General features: G+C 40.3%; 2 protein-coding genes across 6 annotated transcripts in view; one reads left to right on the top strand and one right to left on the bottom strand.

Moving 5' to 3' along the window:
• LOC307112730 (protein FRA10AC1) overlaps positions 1-27,036 on the top strand; it is a 509,765-nt gene that overhangs the window by 28,167 nt on the left and 454,562 nt on the right. The gene's annotated exons all lie outside the window — the stretch shown is intronic.
• PLCE1 (phospholipase C epsilon 1) overlaps positions 1-27,036 on the bottom strand; it is a 362,610-nt gene that overhangs the window by 111,150 nt on the left and 224,424 nt on the right. For all 5 annotated transcript variants that reach the window (XM_079793644.1, XM_079793646.1, XM_079793643.1 and 2 more), the window contains one exon: positions 12,929-13,245. In XM_079793644.1, the coding sequence (XP_079649770.1) occupies positions 12,929-13,245 (317 nt within the window). The remainder of the gene's footprint in view (positions 1-12,928; positions 13,246-27,036) is intronic.

Genomic DNA, 27,036 nt, shown 5'->3' with positions numbered 1-27,036 from the left:
TCACAAATGACCACATATTATATGATTCCATTTGTGTGCATTCAGCATTACTTTCAATTCACCTTATGCATTAAGCATCAGGATTTAATAACAATAGATGGCATTTATTGATCATGACAACCTTACTCATCCTCATTTGACAGATGGGCAAAGGGAGGCTTAGAAAACTTAGTAACCTAGGTCAAGTACACAATGCAGCTGGGATTCAAACTTGGGGCGATCAGACTCCAGAGCTCAGTTCTAAGGAGACTGGAGATCAACTGGTCTAATCCTTTGTCTTATGGAGCGAAACTGATGCCCAGAGGCTAAGAGACTTGCTCAATGTCACATGGCTGGCTAGCAGCAGAACAAAGATTCCAAACTCATGATCTTGCTAAAAGTTTCCTTGGCCGGTTTTAGAGTCATGGCACAGAAATGGGAGAGATTTCCTGACGTCAGGATCTCGAAGCCAGGGTTAGCTAACTTGAGTCCTGAAACTATCCCAAGCAGATGGTGTGCTCTGTTTTCTTAAGGATTTCTAAGAAAGGAGTTTTCACAATTTTCAGGGAGTTATACTGCGGATAGAATGTCTTCTCCCTCTACTACTCTCCTCTTCCCAAGAGAAAGGGAATCACTGGTGTGGTGTTCTCAAACATGTCATGTCATGTCACTTCTCTTCCAAAAAAAATTAAAAAGTCCCTAATTCTTAGGGTGACATTCCTAAACCCAAACTTCTGCCCCCTATGCCTTTTCTCATTGTGTCCCTTTACACAGGGATTTCTTTCTTGTTAGGGGAAGGCATGGATCTGCAGCGTTTGGACATTTAGTCCCTAAATCATAAACTCCTAGAACTATCATGTGTCATCTGGACCAGCCCACCACCCTTTCTCTCTGACTGGGATTATTATCTTGGGGAAGGTGATGCTAGTCAGCCAGCGTTGGGGCAGGGCCGGTAAGGAGAGGAGAACATGTAATATTTTTAAAATGTACATTCAACATTATAAATGCTTTTAGACATACTATCAACTAAATTTCGAATTACCAAATCACATTATATGTGGATATGAGTTCTTTTTTTAAACATTTTGAAAGAAGGTATGGATTGAAAATGTTAAAAAATTTTACTTTGGATGTAGATTCTCTATTGTATGGATCCAGATATAGACAGTAGAACCAACTTTAATGTCAATATCTCTATCACCTTTGTAATAATTCAAAATGGTGACCTCCATTTCCCAAACTTCCTGATACCTTGCAAATGTTACAGTATTGGCAGCAAAGTAAAATTTATTATCTATTCTAAGTAAGTGATTCAGAATTATTAGTTTTCTAGAATCATTACCTTCATCATTAGTTATTTATTGAGTTCTTGAGTCTAGGTCAATCACTGTGGCAAACACATTTCCCCAAATTATCTCTTTTAATTCTTGTAACAACCCTATTGGTGGGGTTGGTGTTAATAGCACCATTTTACAGATGAGGAGACTAAGGTGTAGAATGGTTAAGAAACTTGCCTGGGGTCCCATGACAGTAAGTGGTAGATCTGGGATTTGAATTCGAATCTCAGAGTCAGCGCTCTCACCAGAGCTGCTGCTTTGTGTACCATGTGAACGGTGCCCCCTGGGATTGTGCAGTGTTTCTGCTACTTCCCACAGAGTGCAGCATTGAGTCATCCAGGTTGCAGATGTGAGTGGGACATGGAGGGTTTCATGGAGGAGAAAACTGGACAGGTACAATTTAGAGCCCCTTGAATGTGGCTAAGAAGCCTGAACACTACTTGGTTGGCAAAAGGATTTACTGGAGAATTAATAGCAGACAGCTAGCTCTCTCTTGGTATTGCCACAGGGACAAAGAATGAACGTGAAAACCAAATGGTGAATGTAGCGCTTGTTAATAGTTGTCATATAATTCCCCTGGGAAAGAGTGGCAAAACTATCAGCCGACGTTTTGTGATTCTGTGTGGATTTTTATTAGTAGAATATCTAGCTCCCTTATTGGCACACACACAGTTACTTATATTGAAATATATAATAAGTATCTTGCCTTGTTTGGAAAAAGAAGTGTAACTAAATTCCTGTGTTTTACTTGAAATTCTACTGGAATACCATTATACTTCAAAACAGTGTGAAGTAAACATTTTTGAGATGATTATGAGACATTAATGAGGACAGCACATTGTAAGAAGCAATAAAAATTTTGCTTTTAAAAAAATACAGTTTCATACAATACTTTCCATGGGGTTTTGCCTGCTTATCCCATCCATTGGTGTGGGGACCATGCTTTTGAGAGCCTAGCGGGGAAGCCTGCCTTGTGTTTACGGCAGTAGAGAGAATGGATTTCAACTTACTTGCAGAAGTGGATTTCAGAGGAAGGGATTTGACAAAGTAGTTAAACCCGGTGGAGGCACGAGAGGAAAGCTGGGCTGATTATGTATCTGAGCACTGTCATTTTGAAATTCATTCTGGCCCCCAGAGTATAAATACACTTCAGTATTTTTGTTAGGATTGCCAGAAAATCAGCAAGTGTTCACTTTCTTTGGCCAACAAAAGCATGACTCTCTGTGCAAAAATTTTCTGCACATTTATAAACAAGAACATTTAGAAAATCCCCTCTTGCTGAGAGATATGACAACAGATATATTTAACGGTACCATAAAATAGAGCAGATGTAAAGAATACCATTGGGCTGATCAGCACAGGAAAAGAGTTTATGTCGCTCTTCTGACAGGAACACGGATATATGTCTTCCTATCCACCCTAAGTACCTTCCCTGCACCGTGCTGGTCTGATGAGCCCCCATCCAAGTTTTCACCTTTGTTTTTGGTCAGACTTCTCAAACAAGTATTCCCAATCCATGACCTACATCTTCTCACCACTTAACCCTGGCTTTCCATCCCTATTGGCTATTGGGCTGACCCATGGCCTCCTACCCAAATCTAAGGGAAACACTATTCTCCCTCACAGGATCTCCCAGTTGAAAAAAGGCCACTAGATGATCTCAAACTTTTTCTGTAAATGGCCAGATGATAAAATTTCTCTTATAACTACTCAGCCTTGCCACTGCAGTGTGAAAGCAGCCGTAGACAATGCCTCAACATATTGCACATGTCTGTGTTCCAATAGAAATTTACTTATGGACACTGAAATTTGAATTTAATACCACTTTCACCTATCACAAAATATTCTTCTTCTTTTGATTTTTAAAAATCACTAAAGCCGGAGTTTCATCTTGGTTGGGCCAATTTTTAGCTGTGATATTGGGAAAATTATGTAGCCTTTCTGAATCTCAATTTTCTTATTTGTAAGATAAAGCAACGATTCCCATCTCTCAGGGTTTTGTACAAGTTAAATGTGATTAGGCATATAGAGTGTTTGGCATAGTCCCCCAGCACAAGGCACAGAATTAACAGTGTCTACATTAGTAATTTCTCCATCATGTTCAACATCTAAATAAAGGGAAGAAAAATTAGACATCCTCAAGTAACTAATTGTCAAATTAACCAAATTTTTTTCTTTTGAGTGGATAATTTGACTTGCATATCGAAAATGTGTCTTGTTTTTAGGAAGTTATTTCAGAGTATGGAGAAGTATATCTAGAGTCATATGAGAAAGATGTGTTAGATGACTGTGGAGTTAAGGAAAATTATATATAGCTTAAAAACACTTAACAAAGAAAGGGATTGATAGTTCAAGATCAACCCAAGGAGCAATTACTGGTGATGTGGCATAAGGCGTTCCATTAGTTCCTATTTGGCTTGATATTTTTTCCCAACAATTTGAGTAAATATATATGAGGCACACTTACAAAACCTGAATATTAAAAAATCAGGAGTGGTAGCTAATTCAACTCATGACTGAATTAAGATTCAAAATTATTTTGACAGGCTTGAATGTCCAAAAAGATAAAATTTAGTACATTCACATATAAAATATTATGTTCGTGTGAGAAAACAACAAAGTAAACCATGCAGAGAAAAGATGAGCCCGACAGCCTTTTGTTTAGGGGATTTAGTTGACATTTAACTGGGCTAATAATTAGACACTGTTAATAGAAAAAAACACACACAATAAAATTAGGAATTAAGAGCAGGAGAATTATCCAATGTAAGAAGGAAGTATATCCAAACAGATTAGGCAGCCTCATTTTTAAGAAGGATTGAAAAATGATACAAGTTTTGATGAGATGGGGAATATCTAGCCTTAAGAGAACCAAACACAATTTCTGTTATTTCTTGGGCACTCCATCAACATAATAGGTTCATTGCAGTGGAGTGAACTTTGTCTTTGAAAGTCTTTATGAAAAGCTGGGTAAGAATGTACAAGGGAGAGACCCCTTCATTTGGTGGATGATAAGAGTTCAAGCTCTACAAATACCCTGGACTGCCTATGTCGGGCACATCGTAAGAAGGCAGGGTTCTTTGGAAAAGATAATAGTGCTGGGAAAAATAGAAGGCAGCAGGAAAAAGGAAGACCACATATGAGATGGATTGCCTCCATAAAAGAAGCCAGAGGCATCCATCTATAGGAGCTGAGCAGGACTGTTGAGGACAGAACTTTGTGGACCTCACTCTTTCATAGGGTCACCAGGACTTGGAGTGACTCAACAGCATGATACACGCAAGATTTCTTAACATGACCTCTAAAACCTCCTCAATGACAAAGTTCATAATTGTGTCTGGCAAAACCCTTTGCAACCTCCAAGGCTCCGAAGCCTTTCGTCATCCTCCAGGGCAATGTGCCTCTGTGGTCTCTCTCCCCTCTTAGGGCATGTGCAGCCCTTGTTTCTCATTTGGCATGGATCACACTAGTTACCATTTATTGACTACCTATCCTGTGCTAGGCTATTTTATATTATCTTGATTAAATATCCCAATAACCATGTGAAATTGATAAAATTATCCAACTTTAAGGTGAGATATATGAAGCTGAAATCAGTTTATATCACTTACTTGCCCAGAGTCCTATCCTGAGTAGGTGGCAAAAACTGGACTCAAATCCAGACTTAGCCACAGAATCATATTCTGTCCATTAACTCATGGAACTTCTCTAACAACGATCTCCCACCTGAAAATTAGTGTTCTGCATTGCCTTTCTGTGTGCGTGTATTCATTCAATATTTTATGTCTCATATGACTTGAACTAGATGATAAATTCCTAGAACAAAGGGCCATGTCTTGCTTTTCTTTGTATTTCTAATAGAGTCTATTTCAGTAAACATTGTTCACACCAACTAGCATTATCCACTCATTAAGTACTTATTTATTGAGCATCTACTATATATAGTTGGCACTTTGCAAAGAACTAGACATAGAGCAATGAACAAGTGAACCACGTTTCTAAGGAAAAAGCAAACAAGTACACAGACACAGGTAAATGTGAAAAGTGAATAAGTCGCCCTGGCTGGTTTGGCTCAGTGGATAGAGCATTGGCCTGTGGACTGAAGGGTTTCAGGTTCGATTCCTGTCAAGGGAACGTGCCCCGGTTGCGGGCTTGACCCCCAGTGGGGGGCGTGCAAGAGGCAGCCAATCAATGATTCTCTCTCATCATTGATGTTTCTATCTCTTTCTCCCTCTTCTTTCCTCTCTGAAATCAATAAAAATATATTTTAAAAAAAGTGAACAAGTCAATGGCTTCCCTGACTTTTGACCTGAGATATGACCAAGAAAAGATAGCAGCTGTGGTATGAGCAGGGGAAGAAGGTCTTAGGCAAAGGGAAGAGCAAGTACAAAGGCCAAATGGGGAAAGCTAGCTCTGCATTTTCAGGAACAGAATGTAGGTCCCTGTGGCTAGCCAGGAGCAAGAGAGGCGTGGATGGTATAAAGTTAGGTTGGAGAAGTGGACAGGGGCCAATCCTGCACGATCTTGGCCTTTTAGATTTTATTCTAAATGCAAAGAGAGGCCACTGGGGGATTTTTTAGCAGGGGAAGTGACCTGACAGGCTTTCCGTTATAAAAGATCACTCTGGCTGCTGGGTGGAGAATGGATATAGGGCATACAAGCATGAAAGCAGTACTGGAGATGAGTGCAACAGTGGCTGCCTCCAAGGTGGTGGCAGGTGAAATGCTAAGGAATGGTCTCATTCAGAATGTATTCAGTCAGTAAAGCAACTGAGACTTGCTGATGGTTTGGATGTTGAGGGTTAGGCAAAGAGAGTACCTCAAGGATGACTCCTAGGTTGTTAGTTAGCCTGAGCACGTGGGTAGATGCTGAGATGGGGAAGATGGTGTGGGATAAGTGGAGAAGACACTGGGTAGTATATGAATGGGGAGGGAAAAGTTAATTCTTCTATTTGGGCCATGTTTAAGATGCCTTTTAGATATCAGAATGTAAGCCTCATTGTTAGAATGAGGGCAGGGGCTGGGTGCTGTAGCCCCAGTGCACAAAATAATATCTACTTTATAAGATGGTACTCAATAAAATCTTGTTGAATGAAAAAAGCCAAGGAGAGGTATGAGAAGGCAAGTGGATTTATGCATGTTTAAATCTCTTCAGTGAATGTAAATTCTTGGCAAAGCATAAATACTTTCCTGCTTGGCTCCTACATGTACATAAAGATCGCTAAGAGTGGTTTTTCAAAGAGCAGAATTAAACATCCTAATAGGGTCAGTTATTGTACTCCTGGAGAGAGGCTCAAAATCCCAGCCTCTGACTAAGGCCTACCTGGTCTTTCCCACAGTGTTCAGTGTAATTTACACGTCTGATGGCAAAGAATGACCTTGAGGAGTTGCTGGACTGCTTCTCGGAGTCATGTTTACTATTAATAATAATAAAACTTCTCGCCTCTGTCAAAATTCTTATTTGTCTACTTCCGATTTTCATTGGATTTATTCTTATTTCTATCAGTCCCAAGATTGAAGTGCTAACTTGATTCCTGATTTAAACAAAATCAAACAGGCCTCCAATAGGTCAATAGCTTTGGCAGTTCTTTTTCTGGGTTGGTTAAATACTAGACACATGATGTGAGCTTCAAGAAGGCCAAGAGAATAAAAATATCCTGTCATAGTAACAAAATAGTTTGAATATTTAAGGTTTCAAAACCAAGTCTTCTACTGCAGCACAAGGATCAAATTATTGTTATTTTTATTTATTTTTTGTTAATCCTCACCCAAGGATATTTTCCCATTGATTTTGAGAGAGAGTGGGAGGGAGGCGGGGGGGAGACACACAGAGAGAAACATCAATGTGAGAAAAATACATTGATTGGCGGTCTCCCCCATGTGCCTCGTACGTGACCTTGACCGGAATCGAACCTGGGAGATTTCAGTCTGTAAGCTAATGCTTTATCCACTGAACCAAACCGGTTAGGGCCCAAATTACTTTTTAAAAATACAGAATTATCTGTAGATAACTGAGAACTGTCCAAGGTAAATTTAAATAAATGTGGTGCCTTGCTTGCTTGCTTTCTTTCCCTTTCTGTACTTCCTTCCTTTTTTTCTGAACATAATGTGTTGTCAACTGGCTCCACGGCACATGAGTCCCCACGAATAACCTTGCTCTTAGAGCACTGCCCTGCACAACTCAGTCTCTGTGGTTTAACTGCCTACTGTGTTTTTTAGCCCAGAAATTCCTGGACTAAGATCTCTGTTAAGCTGGGAACGTGCAGTGAAATGCTCTGGGGAATGAATACACTGTCTGCTCTCAGAGGTGTGCCTCTGGGGAGACGTTCTTTCCCAAGAAGAGATCTGGTTTTCCAAAGTGAGCTGAAATTTCCCTTGCCGGGAGGGAGCTTTATTAACCATTTGTCCCGTGAGCGTTCAGGTATGAGGAAGAGTTTGTATAGCAGCCCTGAAGAGATCATTTTCTTGGCTATCTGCAGAACAGGGGGAGAAAAGCTTTGAAAGAAAACTTTTCTAACGTGGTTGAATGTAGAAATTTAAAACAAGATTTTTTTTTCTAAAATATTTCAAGGGAAGGAACATGTTTGGATGTGAGGACACTAACTCTTCCCCGCATTATCATATGCCATACTTTTTCCTTATTGTGCTGAAATGGTCTTCCCTTGGCTATGACCAGATAGATATTTGGATGCTGGAATGTGCCAAAATGATGATTATCACTTATGATTCTGGCTGAGAGGATCCAGACTCAACCAGCCCTCTTCCGGGCAGATGGTTTATTTATTCATACAATTCTTTCCCAGGGGCATTCGTTATAGAGGGAGTGGCCTCTAAACTGTTGAAGTGACATCTGGTGGAAGCTAGCAGATGGAAGGAACAAGCAACAACCGAGTGTCACTTTGGGCTGCCCACCCTTGTGTGGCAAGAGAAGCAGGTTGATGATTGCTTAAGGTTGACCAAATGGAAGAGGTTGAGAGGTCATGGGGTGGAGGGGTGGAGGGGTGGGAGGGAGAGTCAACGAGCCAGATGGACTCCCTCTAAGTCTTCTGGGTTCTCATAATTTGGCTCCATCTTGGGCTCAAGACCTGCCCTTGGACCAACTAGTCTGAAAGAGGGGCCCAGACAAATGGTCTTGCTAAGAACTACCCAGCAAGCAAAAACTGCTCTTGTAGGGCAAAGGAAAAATTGGAACCTTTAATCGCCTCTTGAACCCGAAACCCAGTCCTTAGCCAGAGAAATCAATGATCTGTTACACAAAAGAGTGTCTGGCAGTGGTGTGGGCAGTGGAACCAAAAATTTGTTCTGTTGACAGACCAGCTGTAGATGCAGACCATGACGAGTTCCAGCCGCAAAAGTCATCAATGGGTGAATAAGAGGACAGAAGCAGAGGCCATACTGAGGAGACATACTGTTTGAGAACTAGTGACTCAGGACTGTGATTCCAGAACATATCCTTCTGCCCCTTGTTCCACCACAGAGCTTCACAAGAAAAAGATGGGAAAGGAAATGGAGTAAGGATGATCTTTAATCTTTATCTGCCTCTCATCTCTTCTCAACCACATGTGCTAAAGTATGCAATCTCTTTGGTGAAATTATCTACAACAACAACAACAAAATCTCTTTGTCTCCTTTAGGAAAGAGAAATGGCTCTTCAATTTATTATAAGAGGAGTTAAAAACCAGTAAGATCAAAAGGCATGTGGGCTAGAAGTAGAGGCTGGAGAGAGGAAGAAAAGGGGGGAGGGGAGAAGGACAGTATGACTTGAGTGTCAAAGCAAGAATCTTCGTGGGAAGGGAGGCTTCTCAACCTGAAAGGAGAAAGAGAACTCTGGCTTTTTGGAGTTTTAGATCAAGACTATAACTACAGAGAGATGTCCAGATCAAAAGGATTCAGGAAGACCTGCCTCCCAACCAAGCAAAGCAGAACTGAGCCCACCCCCAGCACAGATCTTGACTACCACCGCTTGAGGGCTAACCCCTTGCATGTGCTTCTGTGTACTTGCAAGGATAAAAAGACGATCTTTTCAGAAGTTACTCCTGTGCAGTCTCAACACTGGGTGGGAGAAGGCGGATGGGGGCAAACAATGCTTCCAAGCCACAATCTAAATTGATTTTAAATGACCTATCTCCTGGGCTTCCTTACTGAAAGCCAAACCCTTTCAGTTATTTCATGACTGTACTTTCAAATGCATTGTACTTTTAACCTTATTTTCCTAAGAATAAACTTAATGCAACATTGCCCAAAAGGCATAGGGATTTTCTTCCCTTTCCCCACACCACAGTTAAGTCATCATGTAAGTAGTTGTTAAAATTCAGGAAACTTGTAGCTCTTGATCATGTTCTACTGACAGTCTGGAGCAAGCTGACTCCCTAGACCATGAGTCTTGCTCATGACAAGAACTGGTTGTCTTCTTGTCCGGAATGTCCTCCCTTCCCCGATGTTCCCCCTCTGCCCCAGCTATCCCTTAAGGCCCAGCCCCACAATCCAGAGCTGAGCAGCAAGAGCTCTGATCTCCCACCCAGACACTTCAGCTCCCACCATCTGTGCCACTAACACTGCGAGTACTTTCTGCCTTTTTTGGTAGTGGTTTGTGCCCGTGCCTGACTACAATTTAAGACTGGTAGCTTCTGGCAGCTGCAGGCTGTTACTCACTTTCCTTAGTGCTTACCCACCATGGTGCCCTGCTTCTGAGAAGTGCAGATGGTATGTTAACTGAGTGTGCTGGTCTCTCCCCTAAGTGACCGACACTCCTGCAATGGAGCTAATATTCTCTCTCTTGTCTTTCAGATTCTCCAGTGTTCCAAGAAATACACCTCTTCCTTTCCTGAAGAAAGCACAGTTATTCTGTGTATCCAGTTTCGTGTGGAGAAATACTTTTAAACTATGCAAATATCTTGTTTCTCATCACAGTTTTGCACCAAAATTTTAGAATTCATCAATGGTTCTTGCCTGTAATAATTTATTACTGGTGTTTCCTAATGGTGATTTCCTATTTCCCTCATTCCTTGTACACCTATTAATTGAAATTCTTTTAAAAATAAGAGTTGTACCTAACCCCCCACTGATATATTTATTCAATTATTCATATCAGTATGAACTCATAAATATTTATTTATTCTATAGACCATAATTCAATACTATGATTTTTTATTTTGTTGTTTAACTTCAAACAAAGCTTCACTTTCTTTATCTGTGAGTTAGGGACAATGACAACCGCCTTACAAAACTCTCCGTAGGATTAAATGAGATTTAAAAATGTGAAAGTATCTAGTGCAGAGCACCTAGTAAATAAATGCTAGCCCCTTTCCTTCCTCTTCTTTACAGAAAGTAAAACCATGCTAATTTGGAGGCAAAACCATTCTAAATAGGTGAAAATCTGAACTTAAGAATTCCCCTTTAATGTAATGCAGCTTTTCTACCCTAAGGTATATATATAAACAAGAATTTAGCTATCCCAGTTTGATTAGCAGAGGTCATTTGGGATCTGCCTATAATGACTTTATAAGATTGATTTTTAATCTGCATGCCCAAAATTTGTATGGAAATAGATGCTTGAGAATACTTGAAAACAGACTGTTCTCTTAAGAAGATTAAGTGTTTTCCCAGAAATCTTGTTTACGTTCTGAAGTTGCTAAGCTAAACTATTTTCAGAGATAGTCCAAAGCGTGCCTCAACCCAGCGGTGGTTCCGAAGATCACTAACTCTGAACTGATGAAATCACTGATTCATCTTGGATTCCTAAGGTTATAGCAATGAATGGAAGAAATTCAAGTTTTCATTCTCCAAAATTAATTTAAAATTAGATTTTAAAAGTTTGGGCAAATCACTTTTAAGTTCAGGTGGGATTTAAAACAATAACAATAACAACAACAAAGGATAAGGACAAGGTCCCATATTATGTGAGAGTGACTAGATCTGGAAGTTTAAAATAATTCACAAAATACAGTAAAATCCCATATGAAATTACAGTTTACTGGAACTTTCATTTCTCACCCAGCTTTATTGGTAAGGAAAATCAAGATCATCAGGAGATTTATTTTAGAAAACAACATTGGGTCAGTGTGATTTACAAGCTCTCATGGGGACACCCAGAGAGTGTTTTACTCAATCTGGGGTGGAACCAGGAACCTGCATTTTTATCAGGCATCACCCTACAATATGAGTCTTGATACAGATGGGAGGCAGAATACTGCAGCGGTTCAAAGCCCAGGCTCTGGGGACCTGGCAGCGTGGGTTTGAATCTCACTATTGCCACCTAATACCTATATAACCTTGGGCAAATGATTTCATCTCATTGTGCTTCAGTTTCCCCACTGGTAGTGTAGGGCTAATGACAGTATCTGTTTCCCAGGGTTGTTGTGAGGAGCAAATCAATGGTATATGTAGCTGATTAGCAGGGCTGTACTAGATGGAGATCAGCGATTCCCAAGGGTCATGGATCTCCCTTTGAGGAACATGTCTGGGCACAGAACTAACTGCTTGAGCTGAGCCCCTAACATGTCTGCATCCACTGTGCCTCCCCATGGTCACTGACATTTACATGCATCATCTGGGCCATGATTGGCAGGCTTATGGAGACTGCGAGGTGAGCTGCTATCATTAGAAAGTGTTTAAGTAACAAAGGCGGATTGATCCACTGTCAATCAGAGATATACAGGACTAGAACGGGAGTATCCTTTTAGCATTTACTACTATAATTGTGGAGTTAAACCAACCATCAACCAACAACTACAGAAACTGAAATTTGTGCCTTAATCTTCAAGGCAAAAGAAATGAAGTCTAAAAGACAGCAACTGTAGAACAGAAAACTTTGAGTGTGTGGTTACACTATGGAGGAAAAGTGTTCTTTAAGCCCAAAGCACAGCATCCCTGACCCTTGCCCTGCCTGGAGACCTGCCTCTCCTCCTTCCTATCCCTTGTGCTTGTTCCAGGGCCACAGCATGTCAGCCGTTGGCCCTCCTCCTCCTAGTTGCCACTAGACCTGCCTCCCTCCCAAGTGTTCCCAGACTCCGGTGATAGCTGTCTTCCTCAGAACTGGTTGGTAAGGTCTCAGAGGCCTTGGAGGGACATTCTGGGGGCTGGGGATGTTGATGGGATCAGAGAACAGGAGGGGGGTGACTCATTGTCCCTCAAGCCCACGTTCCTCCCCACTTTCCTGACCCAGGTGTTGGTGTTTAGTGTCTGCTGAGGAGGCCGGACAGTGGATCCCGTGACCAGGGATCATGCTGACCAAACTCAAAATCGAGACATCTAATATTGAAAGCACCTGAAGAAACCAGGGAGAGAATGTTTGAAAATGGGCACAGGGAGAATATTTTGGAAGTGAGGGGAGAAAAGTTGGGGACTGGTTCCCCCAAGGGAGAAGGCGTGTGGACTTGGTAAGGACATGAGGTAGAGATAGCATCACTTAGGCTTCGGTCGGTTAGAGTGAAGTGAGAGGGAGGATGACAATGTGTTGTCTATCTCAGTGCCTGGGAAGAAAGCAGTCATTGTGGAAGTGACAAGACAGACAGGTAGATGAGATGTCTGTAACAGACAAACCAAGAAAGAGAAATACGCTTAAAAACCACTTACTAGCAATTCTCACAAAAACATCTGAAAGTGGCTCCTTACCTCATTAAATCTCATCACAAGATCTTCAAGGGCATTGTGCTCTCTGTTCTGGGAGTTAAGAATTGATGCTGAGATGGATGCTTTGAGGCAGGGCAGGGACCTCTGACATTCTGGAGTGCCCAAGTTCTGGGTCAAGAAGCAAAGATAGTCAACCGGCAAGACCCTTCGGTAGATATTCTGTTCCTGCTCCATCAGGATGCTGGCGACTTCCTCAGGGAACTGGATGAGGGGCTGCAGATCAATCAGTTCCTTGCTGATCCCAGCTGAACTTGAAGGGAGGGCACTGGAATTGGCCATAGAGGTGCCCGGTTGGCGTTCTGGAATAAAGCCACAGAGGTCATGGTCACACAAAAGCTGGTTTTCCTTACAACTGATATTTACTTGAGGGCCATTCACAATCATGTAGGTTTTGTAACCAAAGTTTCTGCAGTTCTATACTATCTTTCTTGTTATAGAGACCTGATATCTGCCCTGCTGCTTCCCCTGTCCCCCTCTCTGGGGTCAGGGGCAGGTGTAGTTTCCCATTTTCAGAGGTAAAATTGATTTGGCACACCATTCCCTAACCAGTTCACTGTGCCACTTGCAGAATAGTAGGGAAAATGTAGCATTTGATTCTTCATCCTCCAGTGCTAACCATCAGAGTGAAAAGAAATAAGGGTGGGGGTGGGCACAGCAACTGAAATGGAAGAGGAAAGAAGGTTGTAAGGGAGGAGGCATGTACATGTATGTGCACATATGTGTAAACATGCAGGAGAACCAGGGACTCTGCACGCGAGGTTTCAAAACTTCACGGTCTACTCTGAGAACATCTCACCCTCAAAACGCGGATTCCACCGAAATCCATTTGGGATTTGGGGATTTGCAGGGATGGACCACCTGCCAAAGTAAGAAAGGAACAGGAAGAAAGGACACATATCTAAATAAATAAATCTTCTTCCCTGCCCCCAACTGGTAATAAGAAGATGGCATGGGAGAGGAAGTGTGTGTGTGGGGGGGTGGCGGGGCGGGGGCGGCATTATATCAAAGTACTGAATGCATTTGTAGACTCAAATTATTCCCTTAGCACAAATTCACTTTATTTTGACCACTACCTCCCCTCCAATCTGTCTCTTAACTTCCTACCTATGTTATTCATTTATTCATCAACTTAACCAGTCATCCATCAATTCATTCAAAAAACGGAAAATCTGAATCCTAGAACAGAATTTCCCAAAGTCTGATCAGTTTTGTGGCCACTAAGTTGGGGAAAAGTCACATATTCTTGTCACAAATTCTATTCCTGGAAATAAATGGGGCACATGGGCACACCATTAGAGGTTCAAAGGGGCCTGCCAGTAAAGGAATCCATTTATATTGCTTAACCGAATATTTCTCCAGAGCCATACTTTATATGATACCTACTGTGCCATTCTGTGTGACTAGTTCTGGCTGGAACCACTTCAGGAAATGCTGCCCTGAGGGCCAAACTGTTCTTGCTCTCTGCCAGTTCACATCTTTCCCTTCCTGGCAGTCCCTCCCTGGCCAGCCCTCCTTCACGCTTACATTCTTGATTTCTTAAACACCCCTACTGACCCTTTGACAGAATAAAAAACTCATCTGTCTTCTGATGACACTGTATTCGTTGGCACAGATTGACATTTAGCCTGGACACTAAACAACAGCAAAGCTCATGTAAAGGTGAAGGAATTAAGCAAAAACAAAAATAAACTTGTAGACACAGACAACAGTATGGTAATTACCAGAGAGAAGGGTGTGTGTGAAGGGAGTTAGGAGAGGTTAAAGGGGAGATAAATGGTGATGGAAGAAGACTTGACTTGGGGTGGTAAACATACAATATACAGGTAATTTGTTATAGAATTGTATACCTGAAACCTATATAATTTTATTAACCAATGTTAACCCAATAAATTCAATTAAAAACACTTCTTCAACATTCAGACTTCAATATCCTTGATTCTTTTATCTCTATTGCAGAAAACTTTGGATAATCATTCCAAAGTGCTCTGTCTCCGTATTGCTGAATTCTCAAGTCATCACCCCTGAACTGACCACCATTTCCCTTCCACCTTTTCTACTAAACTTGCTCTGCCTCAGCTGACTTCCAGCTGCTTGGTCTTGGTCTGGGTTCATGGTCAGCATTTTAACATGGTACCCACCAACTCCCAGGATTCCCTCATAGGTCACCTTGACTTTCCACCAAATGCACTTCCCAAACCTCAATCCTGGGCAAACTCAGCCAACTATACTTGGCTTCTGGGCGGCTATATGATGATAATGACAAGGACAATCCCTAAGGATGGGACCCTTGCTGAACTGTGTTACCATACTGTAGCCAGGCCCTCAAGGCAGCTTCGAACTTGACATAAATTTATTTATTTTTCCCTAAATAACTCAACAAGGCCCACGTAGGTTTGTGATGACGTCTACCGAACCTGCCTCAGTGGTTATCTCCACCTCCAGTCCTATTCTTTCCCCTGACTCCTATTTGCCCACACAATGTTCAATTTCCCTTATTCTTAAAAAGAAACCAATAAACTTCCCCTGTCCCTTAAGCTCCAGATCGCCTCTAGCTTCCTTTTTATTATGGACCTTCTCTAAAGGGTAATCTACATTCCCGATTCCTTCCTCTGTAAATATGGTGACCACATCTTCCGATTTAAAACTCAGGCCGGCCTGTTTAAATGAACAAGCCAATGAGGATGTGGGAGAGAAAATATAGACACCCGATCTGTCTTGGGAGTTCCTACGTTTTAGATCACCGTGTTGACAGGGTATTTCTGCTGATAGTCTGGGCTCTGCTGTTCCCTCCTCAACTCTCTTAAGCAGTCCACCTCTTTTGAAGCATAGCTCAGGAAAAGTTCTTGGTGGTATTTGCTATTTAATTAAGTGAAGTGCTCCCCTTTTGGAGGAATGCTTTCAGCGATGACCTAAACAAATTGTGAGGAGAAAGTCTGAGCTACAGTGCTCTCCTCCGATGCAAGCCTAAACTAGTTTTACATACAGGGTGGGGCAAAAGTAGGTTTACAGTTGTTCATATGGGAAATAATGCAATAATTAGTAAATAATGATACAAGAATAAACTGTTTTGCATACTCACAACTGTAAACCTACTTTTGCCCTACCCTGTAAATTCCGATCAGAACTTTCTGTTTACTCTTTTGTATGAAAACTAGAGTATCCAAAGTATCATTTCCCTTTGATTCTAATAGGTGAGTAAGGAGTACAATGACTTAGTCTAACAATTTTTATCCATCTTTTGGAACAAGCTACCAAAAATTGACTGCAGCAAAAAAACGAACACTACCAAATTATATTTGGTTCATTATAAGGTCATATTTGAAAATAATTAAAGATAAGGCAGGAAATCAAATCTATATAGCTTACATGTCCTCATTCTTCAACTTTCTGAAAAGTTTACAAAATGACTGGATTTCCTGAAAATTGAGTCAGAATGTGGCCTGATGACAGAGGCATTTTCTGGATACAAATAATTTATGTGCAAGGGAATTAGCCATACATAGGAAGTCTTCCCAGAAGTAACCAATTTGAAGACAGGATTTCAAAGTATAGCAGCACTCTGTGAAGAAAATGAAAATAACTCCCAAATCTTATGAAACCAATTATTTAATATGTAAGAGAAGAGTTAATGTATTGAAATATGTAAGTATGTAAGATAAGATGATATATTATTAACTGCACTATATCTTGACATATGAATCACATGCTGTTACAATGAATAAAGAATCTAGTAACTGGTGGGGAATAGCAATAAATGAGACCTAAAAAATGGAAGAAATGAAGAAAAAGAAGCCGGGTCAGTGTGACCCTAACAAATGCAGTGTCCCCATGTGTCTCAGTATAAGCATGACATCACATTCAAAGGAAACACAAATCTGATGTTTGAAGCCTTGAAACATAATGTAGACATTTAGTGTAGGTTTCCTTAAAGCAGGATTACTCAGGAATTTTTTTTTTTATCATGCACCACAAAGGAATATTCCAGAAATCTTCTTGGGACATAATTTTCTGCCCTCCAAGTTCCACACTTTAGCAGGTGTTAAAACAAACTAAAAAAGATATCAGATTTGTGGTTATGACAGGCCGGGAGTGAAGAGAGGAGGAATTGGAGGAAGGTGGTCGAAAGGTATAAATTTCCAGTTATAAGATAAATAAGTACTAAGGATATAATGTACAACACAATAGCTAGAGTTAATACTGTTGTATGATACATATTAAAGTTGTTAACAGAGTAAATCCTAAGAGTTCGCATTACAAGGAAAATAATTTTTCTCTTATTTCTTTTTCTTTTCATTGTATGTATCTACAAGATGATGAGTGCTAACTGAACTTATTGTGATAATCATTTCATAATATATGTAAGTCAAATCATTATGCTGTGCACCTTAAACTTCTACAGTGACATATGTCAACTATATCTCAATAAAACTGGAAAAATAGATTTCCCACCTTATCTCCTTCTTGCTGACCCCTTCTTATAATTTCCTTCTTCCCCATCACTTCTTCCCCAACTCTCAGCTGTAAGTCACAACACCCTTCCTCTCTGTAATATGGGCAACTCTACAATGGGTTAAAGGCCCAGTAGCTCTATGAACCTGGATCCTTCCTCTTCATTAGTGGAGCAAAGTTCATAAAGCCCACTGAAAACTTTAGTTCTTTTACTGTGAAAAATTTTTTAAAGTTTCTGGTGAATAAAATTATCCACCTCATTTATCATCAATATTTGCTCTCAGCCCCACGCTCTTTAATTAATAGTTATTCTACAGCAGAATAGGGCTATATCTCTAGACACTGTCATAGCCTAGAAAAATCTATGATGAGACACAGTATCTTCAAGTTTTAATTCCCTGCTCAAATAATAGCTTCCTGAACCTAGTGCTTTACATGGACTAATTCAGGACGTAGGCAGTATCACTCATGTGAGGCTCACATAAGGTCCCATAAGTAGTAAGCCAGGGATCTGGGTTTGAATCAGGGTCTGTTTGACTCCAGAGCTCATGTTCTTGGTCATTCAGCATGTTGCCTGTGCAGCAACAAAATGCCACATTGACATTCTGGATTTTAGATGCAATTCAAGTGATTTTAGTTAGTATAAATCAACTTCTTGTGCTTGTTTATTTGAAGTGAAGTGATGTGATAAAATGAATTCTTCAAACTCCAAAGGTAAGGATTTGACCCTAGAGGGTAGAGAGTTTCCCTCCTTGCTCAGCCATCCATTCAAACACTACATTATATTAGAGTGGAGCACACAGGAACTTAGAAGTGCCCTCTCTTTTCCTTCTTTTAAGTTCCTAGGAATGTTCCCATGTTTTAAACCAGTATTTGCCAAAGCGTGTTACACTGAATTTATGCAAAACACGGTTCCTTGGTTAATAATTTAGAGACATACCAAGCTAACCAAAGTTAAACAAGCTCTCTTTTTCTATTTTAATTGCAGGACTTCTCAGAGCCTTTAACAATTACCACAAGGGGAATATGCTATGATAGCTCTCCTCAATCTTGTTGTCAGTTTCCATATCATTCACATGGGAATTAAAGTCTCTTCAAAACTTTGCTCATCGCACTTAGTGATTCCAAATGGGGGAATGAGGCCCAAAGTGTTCATGAGATTAGTTGGTTCCCAAGGAAGCTTAGGGCTGCTGTGTTACTGGGACCCTATGGGAAGCCCTAAGAGCGAGAGAGGCTTATTTAGGAAACTACAAGTCATTCCCAATGGCTGAAGCATATTTTAGAGAGATGGAGCATCATTGTAGAAAGCAAGGAAGGCGGCTTTATTTTCCAGAAGGCATAGAGTAGGTGTGGCTCATGAAGAAACAAAGGCAGATGAGGGTAGTGGTTAGCACTTGTTCAGAGATGCTGGTGCAGGGCCAAGCCCACGGAAGAGGCTCCGGCTTGGGCTAGAACAAGCATGTCAAACTCGCGGCCCCTGGGCCGCATGCGGCCCACAATGAATATTTTTGTGGCCCAGCCAATATAAGGGCATGCAAGAAAACGTTAATTTTATCATTGCTCTTGTTCTATTTTATACTATACTCTTCAAAAGAAACCTATGTTTCTATGAAAATTGAAGCTTGTATTTTTTTTGTGGCCCATATAAACTTAAACGTTATGTATTTGGCCTGTGTTAGCCTTTGAGTTTGACATGCTTGGGCTAGATAGAGCCTTGAAAACCTGTTACTTCCCATTTCTTTCTCTTTCTTTGCTGTCTTGGTCTTTATCAAAACTATCTTGCTGTACCTCCTATGAGAAGCTAGAGTTTATAAAATAATCTCACATAATTTGCATAATGTTAGGGAATCATAACAGATAGGCATTGCTAATGTTAATTTTTTAAAAGCTTAAGTTAAAACTACGTGACTTGCCCAAGAATCCAGCTTGTGTGAGTGGTCAGTCCTGGCACTGGTAAAAGTTGAGAGAGAACCAGAAAATTCTGGCTCCTAGCCAATACTGTGCATTACCCCAAGCCCAGTCTGAGTTATCTGGGTGTGCTTTGTGTCTGGGGGCCACTCTTTTTTTTTAAAAAAATATATTTTATTGATTCTTTACAGAGAGGAAGAGAGAGGGATAGAGAGTTAGAAACATCGATGAGAGAGAAACATTGATCAGCTGCCTCCTGCACACCCCCCACTGGGGACGTGCCCGCAACCAAGGCACATGCCCTTGACCGGAATCGAACCCGGGACCCTTGAGTCCGCAGGCCGATGCTCTATCCACTGAGCCAAACCGGTTTCGGCTGGGGGCCACTCTTATTAGCGGCCAATACATCTGCATGGGTTTAAGAAAGGCCAAGTAGAAATTCATTCATTCATTTATTGAGTGCCTACTATGTGCCAGGTTTTGTTTCAGGCTACACTGATGTTGGAATTTAACGAGCAAGAAAAGATCCTTGTTCATATAGATCATTCTAGGAGAGGAGACAGATAAATAATAATATAATGTGAGTGATGGTTGGGGGGTCGGGGAGATGATGGATGTGGGTAGGGAAGGTGCTGTATTACATAGCATATGTATTAACTGGAATGTTAGCAATTTCCGCAACTTTTTCTGTAAAAGTTTTCAAAACTTTACAATCCATCCAGGATACTCTTGGCCTGGTCACTCTGATCCTTTTCTAGCATCTCAGCAATAGCTACTCACCTAGCTATTGTTCCTCGCCATTTGTTAGCCCTTTGCATCAAGTAACTAATTTAATTTCTACAAAGAACCCTGTAAAGCAAGTGTGATTATCCCCATTCTACAGATCACAAAACAGAGGTCAGAAATACTAAGCAATCCGTCTAAAGACACCCTACTACTGAGATGGGGCTGGAACTAAAATTCAGCTCTGATTCCAGTAGTCCTCCCTTTATTGCCCTCAGTGTTCTGAGGGATCTTCTGTATTCTCCCTATTTCCTACCATTCTGTCTGTCTGTCTGTCTCTGGGTAGGAAGAGAGAATTATACGTTACTGGAACCTGACTTTAATGAAAAATAAAGCATAGTACTCCTTTATATTTTAATGGTAGCTTAGTTTTGTGTTTTGTTTTTTTAAAATCTATGTATCTATGCAGCTATCTATTATTTATTTATACAAGGAAAACCTGACACGTAGTTGTGCTTCTGAAACATTCTCTTTCTTTCTCATTCTCTGTGAGTGGTGGTGAAATAAGCACAAGGTTTCGTGGAAAGCAAAACAAAAATTTAAACAGCATGCCCTTTGTCCAAGCAATGCAATTTTTAGGATTTTATCAGACAGAAATACTCACAAAAATATAGGTAAAGTGAGGACAATTTATATGTATTGACACTGAAAAATTTTCATGATAAATTCAGATGAAAAAAAAAAGCAAGTTGGAAACAATGGAATATGATCTTACTGGAAGAAAATGAATTTTATAAATGTAGGTAATGTTTGAATATCTGTCCAGTACACACCAAACTAATAACAGTGTTTATATATTGCATAATTCTGTTTTAATTTTTTCATGTACATGTGACAATATTCTAAAAAAAATATAACAAAATGATATTTGAAAAACTCATCCAGAGAACAAAATCCCAACCTTCTGATGAACACAAACTAGTTCAGCATTGGAGCTGTTCAGATTTTTTCCAATAAATATGGCAATATTGTTCTTGAAAAGTTACTTCAAATTACAATTATAGAAGAAAATAGGAAAAACTTTAATTTTGTAGACAGTCCCTTTATTTTGGTAAGTTAAGCTTTAGATTCATCAACTGCACATTTAATAGTCTGAGTGATGTAATTCCAATTATATACTAGTAAACTAAAACAGGGGAGAAAAGACACAGATTTCATTTTATAAAGGTTTCAGAACTGGCTTAAAGATAATAAGTCTCAGGTAGAGCTGAAAATTGCTTTCCAACAGGGAAGTAATGGGTGTAGAGAAAGGTTAATTGGTGATTCTTTCTCATGATCTGTTATTGGTTTTCAGAGTAATAAATCAATCTTGCAAAAATGTGTCTGGCCTGGTCTCAATACTACATGAAAAAGATGAGTTCACAAAATCAATGAAGCATATTATTTCTAAGTCAGTGCTTGAAAAAAAAAGCCTGGATTGAGACTTAAGCCATATTCAGATAAAAATAATTATTGAACTTAGCCTCAGAGCAGAAAAAATATGACAGAATCCTTATTAATAAAAATAATTATAGCCATGCTAGTGGGTATGAAGTGACATCTTATGGTTTTTTTTTTTTTTTCTTAACGCAGTCCCCCACTACCACAAATTATGCAGTCGAGTTTCCCATATTTGGGGAAATCGCAGGGGTCAGCACATCCGGAGTGCAAAGGATAAGCCTCGCCCTGGGAAAACCACCTTCGTGATCATGGTATCTCCCCTGCCAGGTAAGTATTTATGGTTTTGATTTGCATATCCCTAGTGAACAATGACGTTGAGCATCTTTTCATGTTCTTATTGGTCATTTGTATATCCTCTCTTGAAAAATATTCAAGATCTTTGTCCATTTTTGAACTGGGTTGTTTGTTTTTTGTTAAGTTTTATATACATTCTAGATATTAATCTCAAATACTTTTTTCTTTCTATGGGTTGCCTTTTACTTTGTTGATAGTGTTCTTTGATGCACAACAGTTTTAAATTTTGATGAAGCCCAATTTGTCTATTTTTTCTCTTGTTGCTTGTGCCTTTACTGTCATATCCAAAAAAAATCACTGCCAAATCCAATGCCATGAAACTTTCCCCACGTTTCATAGTTATAGGTCTTACACTTAGGTCTGACCCATTTCGTGTTAGTTTCTGTATATGGTGCAAGGTAGAGGTCCAAATTTATTTTTTGCATGCGAAAATCCAATTTTCCTAGCAGTATTTGTTTAAATGATTGTCCTTTACCCATTTAATGGTCTTGGCACCCTTGTCAAAAATTATTTGACTAAATATATGTGAGGGACTATTTCTGGGCTCTCTATTCAATTCCATTGGTCAATATGTCTGTCTTTATGCCAGTACCACACTGTTTGTTTTTTAAATGTTTTTACTGATTTCAGGGAGAGAGAGATAGAAACATCAATGATAAGAGAGAATCATCGATTGGCTACCTCTGGCACACACTCCCTCCCCCTCCCCACTGGGGATCGAGCCTGCAACCCAGACATGTGCCCCAACTAGGAATCGAACCATGACCTACTGGTTCATGGGTCAATACTTAACCACTGAGCTACAGTGGCTGGGCAGTACCACACTGTTTTGATTACTGTAGCTTTGTAGCAAATTTAGAAACTGGTAGTGTGAGTCCTCCAACTTAATTCTTCTTTAAAAATTGTTATTTTGACTGTTCTAGGTCCCTTGGCAGCCCATATGAATTTTATAATAGGCTTGTTAATTTCTGCCAAAAAAAAAAAAAAATAGGCAGCTGGAATTTTGAGAGTGATTTTATTGGATCAGTAGATTGCTTTGGGGAGCATTGCCATCTTAACAACATTAAGTCTTTTAACCCATAAACACAGACTGTCTTTCCATTTATTAAGGTCTTTTAAAGTCTTTTAAAATTTCTTTCAACAATGTTTTTAATTTTTAGTATACAAGTCTTGCACTGTTTTTTGCAAATTTATTATTAAGTATTTTATTCTTTTTGATACTATAGTTAATGAAATAGTTTTCTTAACTTCACTTTTGGGTTATTCATGGCTAGTGGACAGAAATACAACTGACCTTGTATTTTACAACATTGTTGAACTCATTTTACAATTCTAATAGTTCTGAGGATTTTCTATATATGAGATCATGTTATATGGCAATAGAGATAGTTTTACTTCTTCTTTTCTGATCTGGAAAAGATTTCTTTCTCTTGCTTAATTGCCCTGACTAGACTCTTCAGTAAATGTTAAAGAGAAGTGGTGAGAATGGATATCTTTGTCTGGTTTCTGATTTTAGATGGAAAGCTTTAGTCTTCCCTCATTATGCATTATGTTAGCCATGGGTTTTTCATAGATGCAATCTATTAGGTTGGGGCCATTCCCTTCTATTCCTATCTAATGTTTTCATCATAAAAAGTGTTAGATGTTGTCAAATGCTTTTGCTGCATCTTGTGATACTATCATGTGATTGTTATACATTATTCTATTAATATGGTGCATTAGTTTAATTGATTTTCACATCTAACTATACATTCACTTTCATATTAATATATTACATGTTTAAGTAAGTCTAACTGAGAAAAGCTTTGTACAAGACCAACAGACACTTATTGTGTATTCACAATTCTGGCCGTAACTTGGACCTGTACATTGGACAAGAACAGATGGAAAACTGGGACGTGACTGTAACCATGACTTCAAATCACAAACACTCCAATATTAAAATAAAATTATGTTTGTTTTAAAGAAAAAAAATTTAAAAATTCATGTTGGACGTGCACTCTTTATTGTTGTTTGTTATTATAATCACATTTTCAATCCTTGACGATATGAGTATCAATTAAAATAGCTGTATGACTTAAAAGGAAACTGGTGCGTGTTATTTCTGATTTAGAACATCCTATTGCAGAAATGACCTGTACCAGACTTCGGGTAAAGACACTTAATAAGAAAAACACATATGAACCTGGAATATTATTTTTGTCCATAAAAGGCAGTAATAATGGCACTGATATCACGACTTGCTTACATTTTATTCAAGTATGTCCTTTCTCCTACCAGCAACTCTGTGGCCTAAGTACGATTCTACTTCTACTCTAAGTAGTATTCAACTTTGTAGCTGAGGAAACTCAGAGGTTAAGTAACTTGCCTAAATATTCACAGGTAGGAAGTAGTGAGTCCAGGACCATTTGACTCCAAAGTCCATGCTCTTCTCCATTCCTTACACTTTGAGTACCAGAGTTTAATTTATGCACAAACTCAAAACTGTTCCTTTCCCTTTTTAACTAAACCTGGGAAGTCACAGGACTCACAGTGTCCCACTTGTTGACTAAATTCTATTTCAACAGGGATTAAAGATGAGAAGTAAGTACTCATTAAGTACTTACCATGTGAATTCAACTCTGTGCTGTACCTAATGTAGCAGTGGACAAGGCTGTACAGGAACTGTATTTAATTATGCAGTTAATGGCTTTTTGACTGTTTGATGATTTAAAGTAGATCTTTACTTACAAAGTCAAACCCACCTTAAGAGGAAAAACATAGCTATGCCAAAGTGGCTAATGAGAGATTTGAGGACAATCTTAGTGCATTAAAATCACCATAGAGTTGTTATGTAGAGGGAGCCCGGTAATCTACAATTCTAAGCCCAACACCACAGAGCTTCCCTGAGTCTTATCTCAGGACACTACACTCTCTGGCTTTGCTCTTAACTCTCCAGCCCTGGCATTGGTTTCTGGGCCTTCTTGCAGCCCCTCAGCCTGCACTCTCCAGGTCTCAGCCCTTACCTCTCTCTCCTCCTAGGAAAGCCCATCTCAAGCTGTAACCATCACAGCTAAATGTTAGATGAGTGGCAAAAGTGTTATTCCCATTCGGACCTCTCACTTAGAACCAATCCTAATGCTTCTATTGCGAGTGTCCACTTGAACATCCAGCACCTCAAAGTCAAGATATCAAAACTGGATATAACTTTTCACTTCCTTTTTCTTCATTTGTTAACTCTCATCTGTGGATATTTTTTCCATTGATTTTTAGAGAGTAGGAGAGAGAGAGAGAGAGAGAGAGAGAGAGAGAGAGAGAGAGAGGAGAAACATTGATGTGAGACACATCGACTAGTTGCCTACCGCATGTGCCCCGACTGGGGCCTGGGATTGAACCTGCAACCCAGGTACATGCCCTTGACTGGAAATCAGAAATCGAACCTGTAACCCTTAGGTGCATGGGCCAACATTCTAACCACTGAGCAACACTGGCCAGGGCTTCACTTCCTTTTAATAGTACCACCTTCCTTTCCTCTGGTCCACAATCTTGGAGGCATTTGTTATTCCTCCATGTCCTGGGTTGAGTTTGCTTCAATTCATCCATCAGTTGTCTCAAAAATTGGTCTCTTCCAGCTCATTCCCATTGTCTGCAAAAGCCTCCTGACTGTCCTCTGCTGTGAGTGACCCAAGGGAATCCTTACAAAACCGTTTGTAGCCTAACATCTCAGGGGTTAAAAAGGCCATTTGGCCCTGCAGGGTGATGTCCATGATGGCAATGGGAGGTGTGAGAAAGATGTAGGCCAGCCCAATAAAATGTGTAAAGAAAATACACATGGTTTTTACACATCCGGGAGAGATCTCGCAGTTCCTTCCTAAGGTCAGTTCCTCTCTGATCTGGTATAAAACAGTCACTGGACCTGGAAGAACAGCTGCTGGCCTCTCTCTAGTGAGCCTGAGCAGCAGAGACAAAGGAGGTGCTGGCGCCCACAGCTGGACAAGGGACAGCTCAGGCTGCAGGCGTCCTCAAACTACGGCCTGCGGGCCACATGCGGGTGTTTTTGCCGTTTTTTGTTGTTGTTTTTTTTACTTCAAAATAAGATATGTGCAGTGTGCATAGGAATTTGTTCATAGTTTTTTTAAAAGTATAGTCCGGCCCTCCAACGGTCTGAGGGACAGTGAACTGGCCCCCTGTTTAAAAAGTTTGAGGACCCCTGATGGTGTCTGTGATCCTGCAGCTGGACTACTTCCCGCTCTCCCTATGCAAACCTGAGAGCCTCGGCGCCTTCACTCATGCGCCTCCTATCAGTGGTGAAGGAGGAACCCCGGGCTCCAGATACAATACAGGAGAAAGCTCAGGTGTCCAAGCTCTCAAGCGGGATGCAGCCAAGTCCAAATCCCTGCTCAGACATTCTCTAGTTGCCTCACCCTGTAATTAATCTGTCAGAGCAAACCAAGCCATCTTCCTGTGAACTCCCAGCTAGAACGAGTACAAAACTTCTCATCAAAAATATGAGCTTAGTTTTCATAAACTCTTCACAAGTAGAGTATACATGGCTGGAATAAATACTTTGGCTAATCTCTGAGGTTGGAAGGGGGCGTGGGGTGGGATCACCAAAAAGTCCCTTAAATGCTTTTTAAAATAGGGGCACCCACTTAATAGCCTTTAAGTCTCAGTCTTCTCATCTTTGAAATGAGGAACATGATCCTACCTCACCAGGTTGTTTGGGAATTACATGAAATGTACACAAAACAATCAGCATAGTGGCTGGGCCACTGATGGAAGGCCTGTGTATTTGCACGTGAACTCTAGGCAGACTGTCATATGCACTGGGAGCGCATTATTATTTACTTGTTTATAAGCACATGAGAGCTGGAAAAGGGGGAAAATAGGTCGTTAATACACATAACACATGTGGCTCCTTCATGCTGTTGAAGGCCCAATTACTCACTGGTCTGTTATTTCTTTCAGGGTGACTTCCTTTTTATCTACAATTACAGATATAAATATAAATAATACAAGGAGATTATATTCCTTGACAGCTGGTGGATCATATCTAATTACTCTGTATTCTCTTCACCTGAAGGGACCCAAGTGGCCAGCCCCTGTTCTCTCTGAAGGAACAATCACACACCAGAACTGGCCTCTGGCCACTGAGTGAGTCTTACAGTTGTTGCCCACCAATCGTGGGCACAAAAAGAACTCCCACACAGTTTTGTATCAATGGGAAGGACTTGGGG

This window comes from Cnephaeus nilssonii, assembly GCF_951640355.1.
Source record: "Cnephaeus nilssonii genome assembly, chromosome: 16".
Classification (NCBI taxonomy): Eukaryota; Metazoa; Chordata; class Mammalia; order Chiroptera; family Vespertilionidae; genus Cnephaeus; species Cnephaeus nilssonii.
This window is presented reverse-complemented; position numbering and strand designations above follow the sequence as displayed.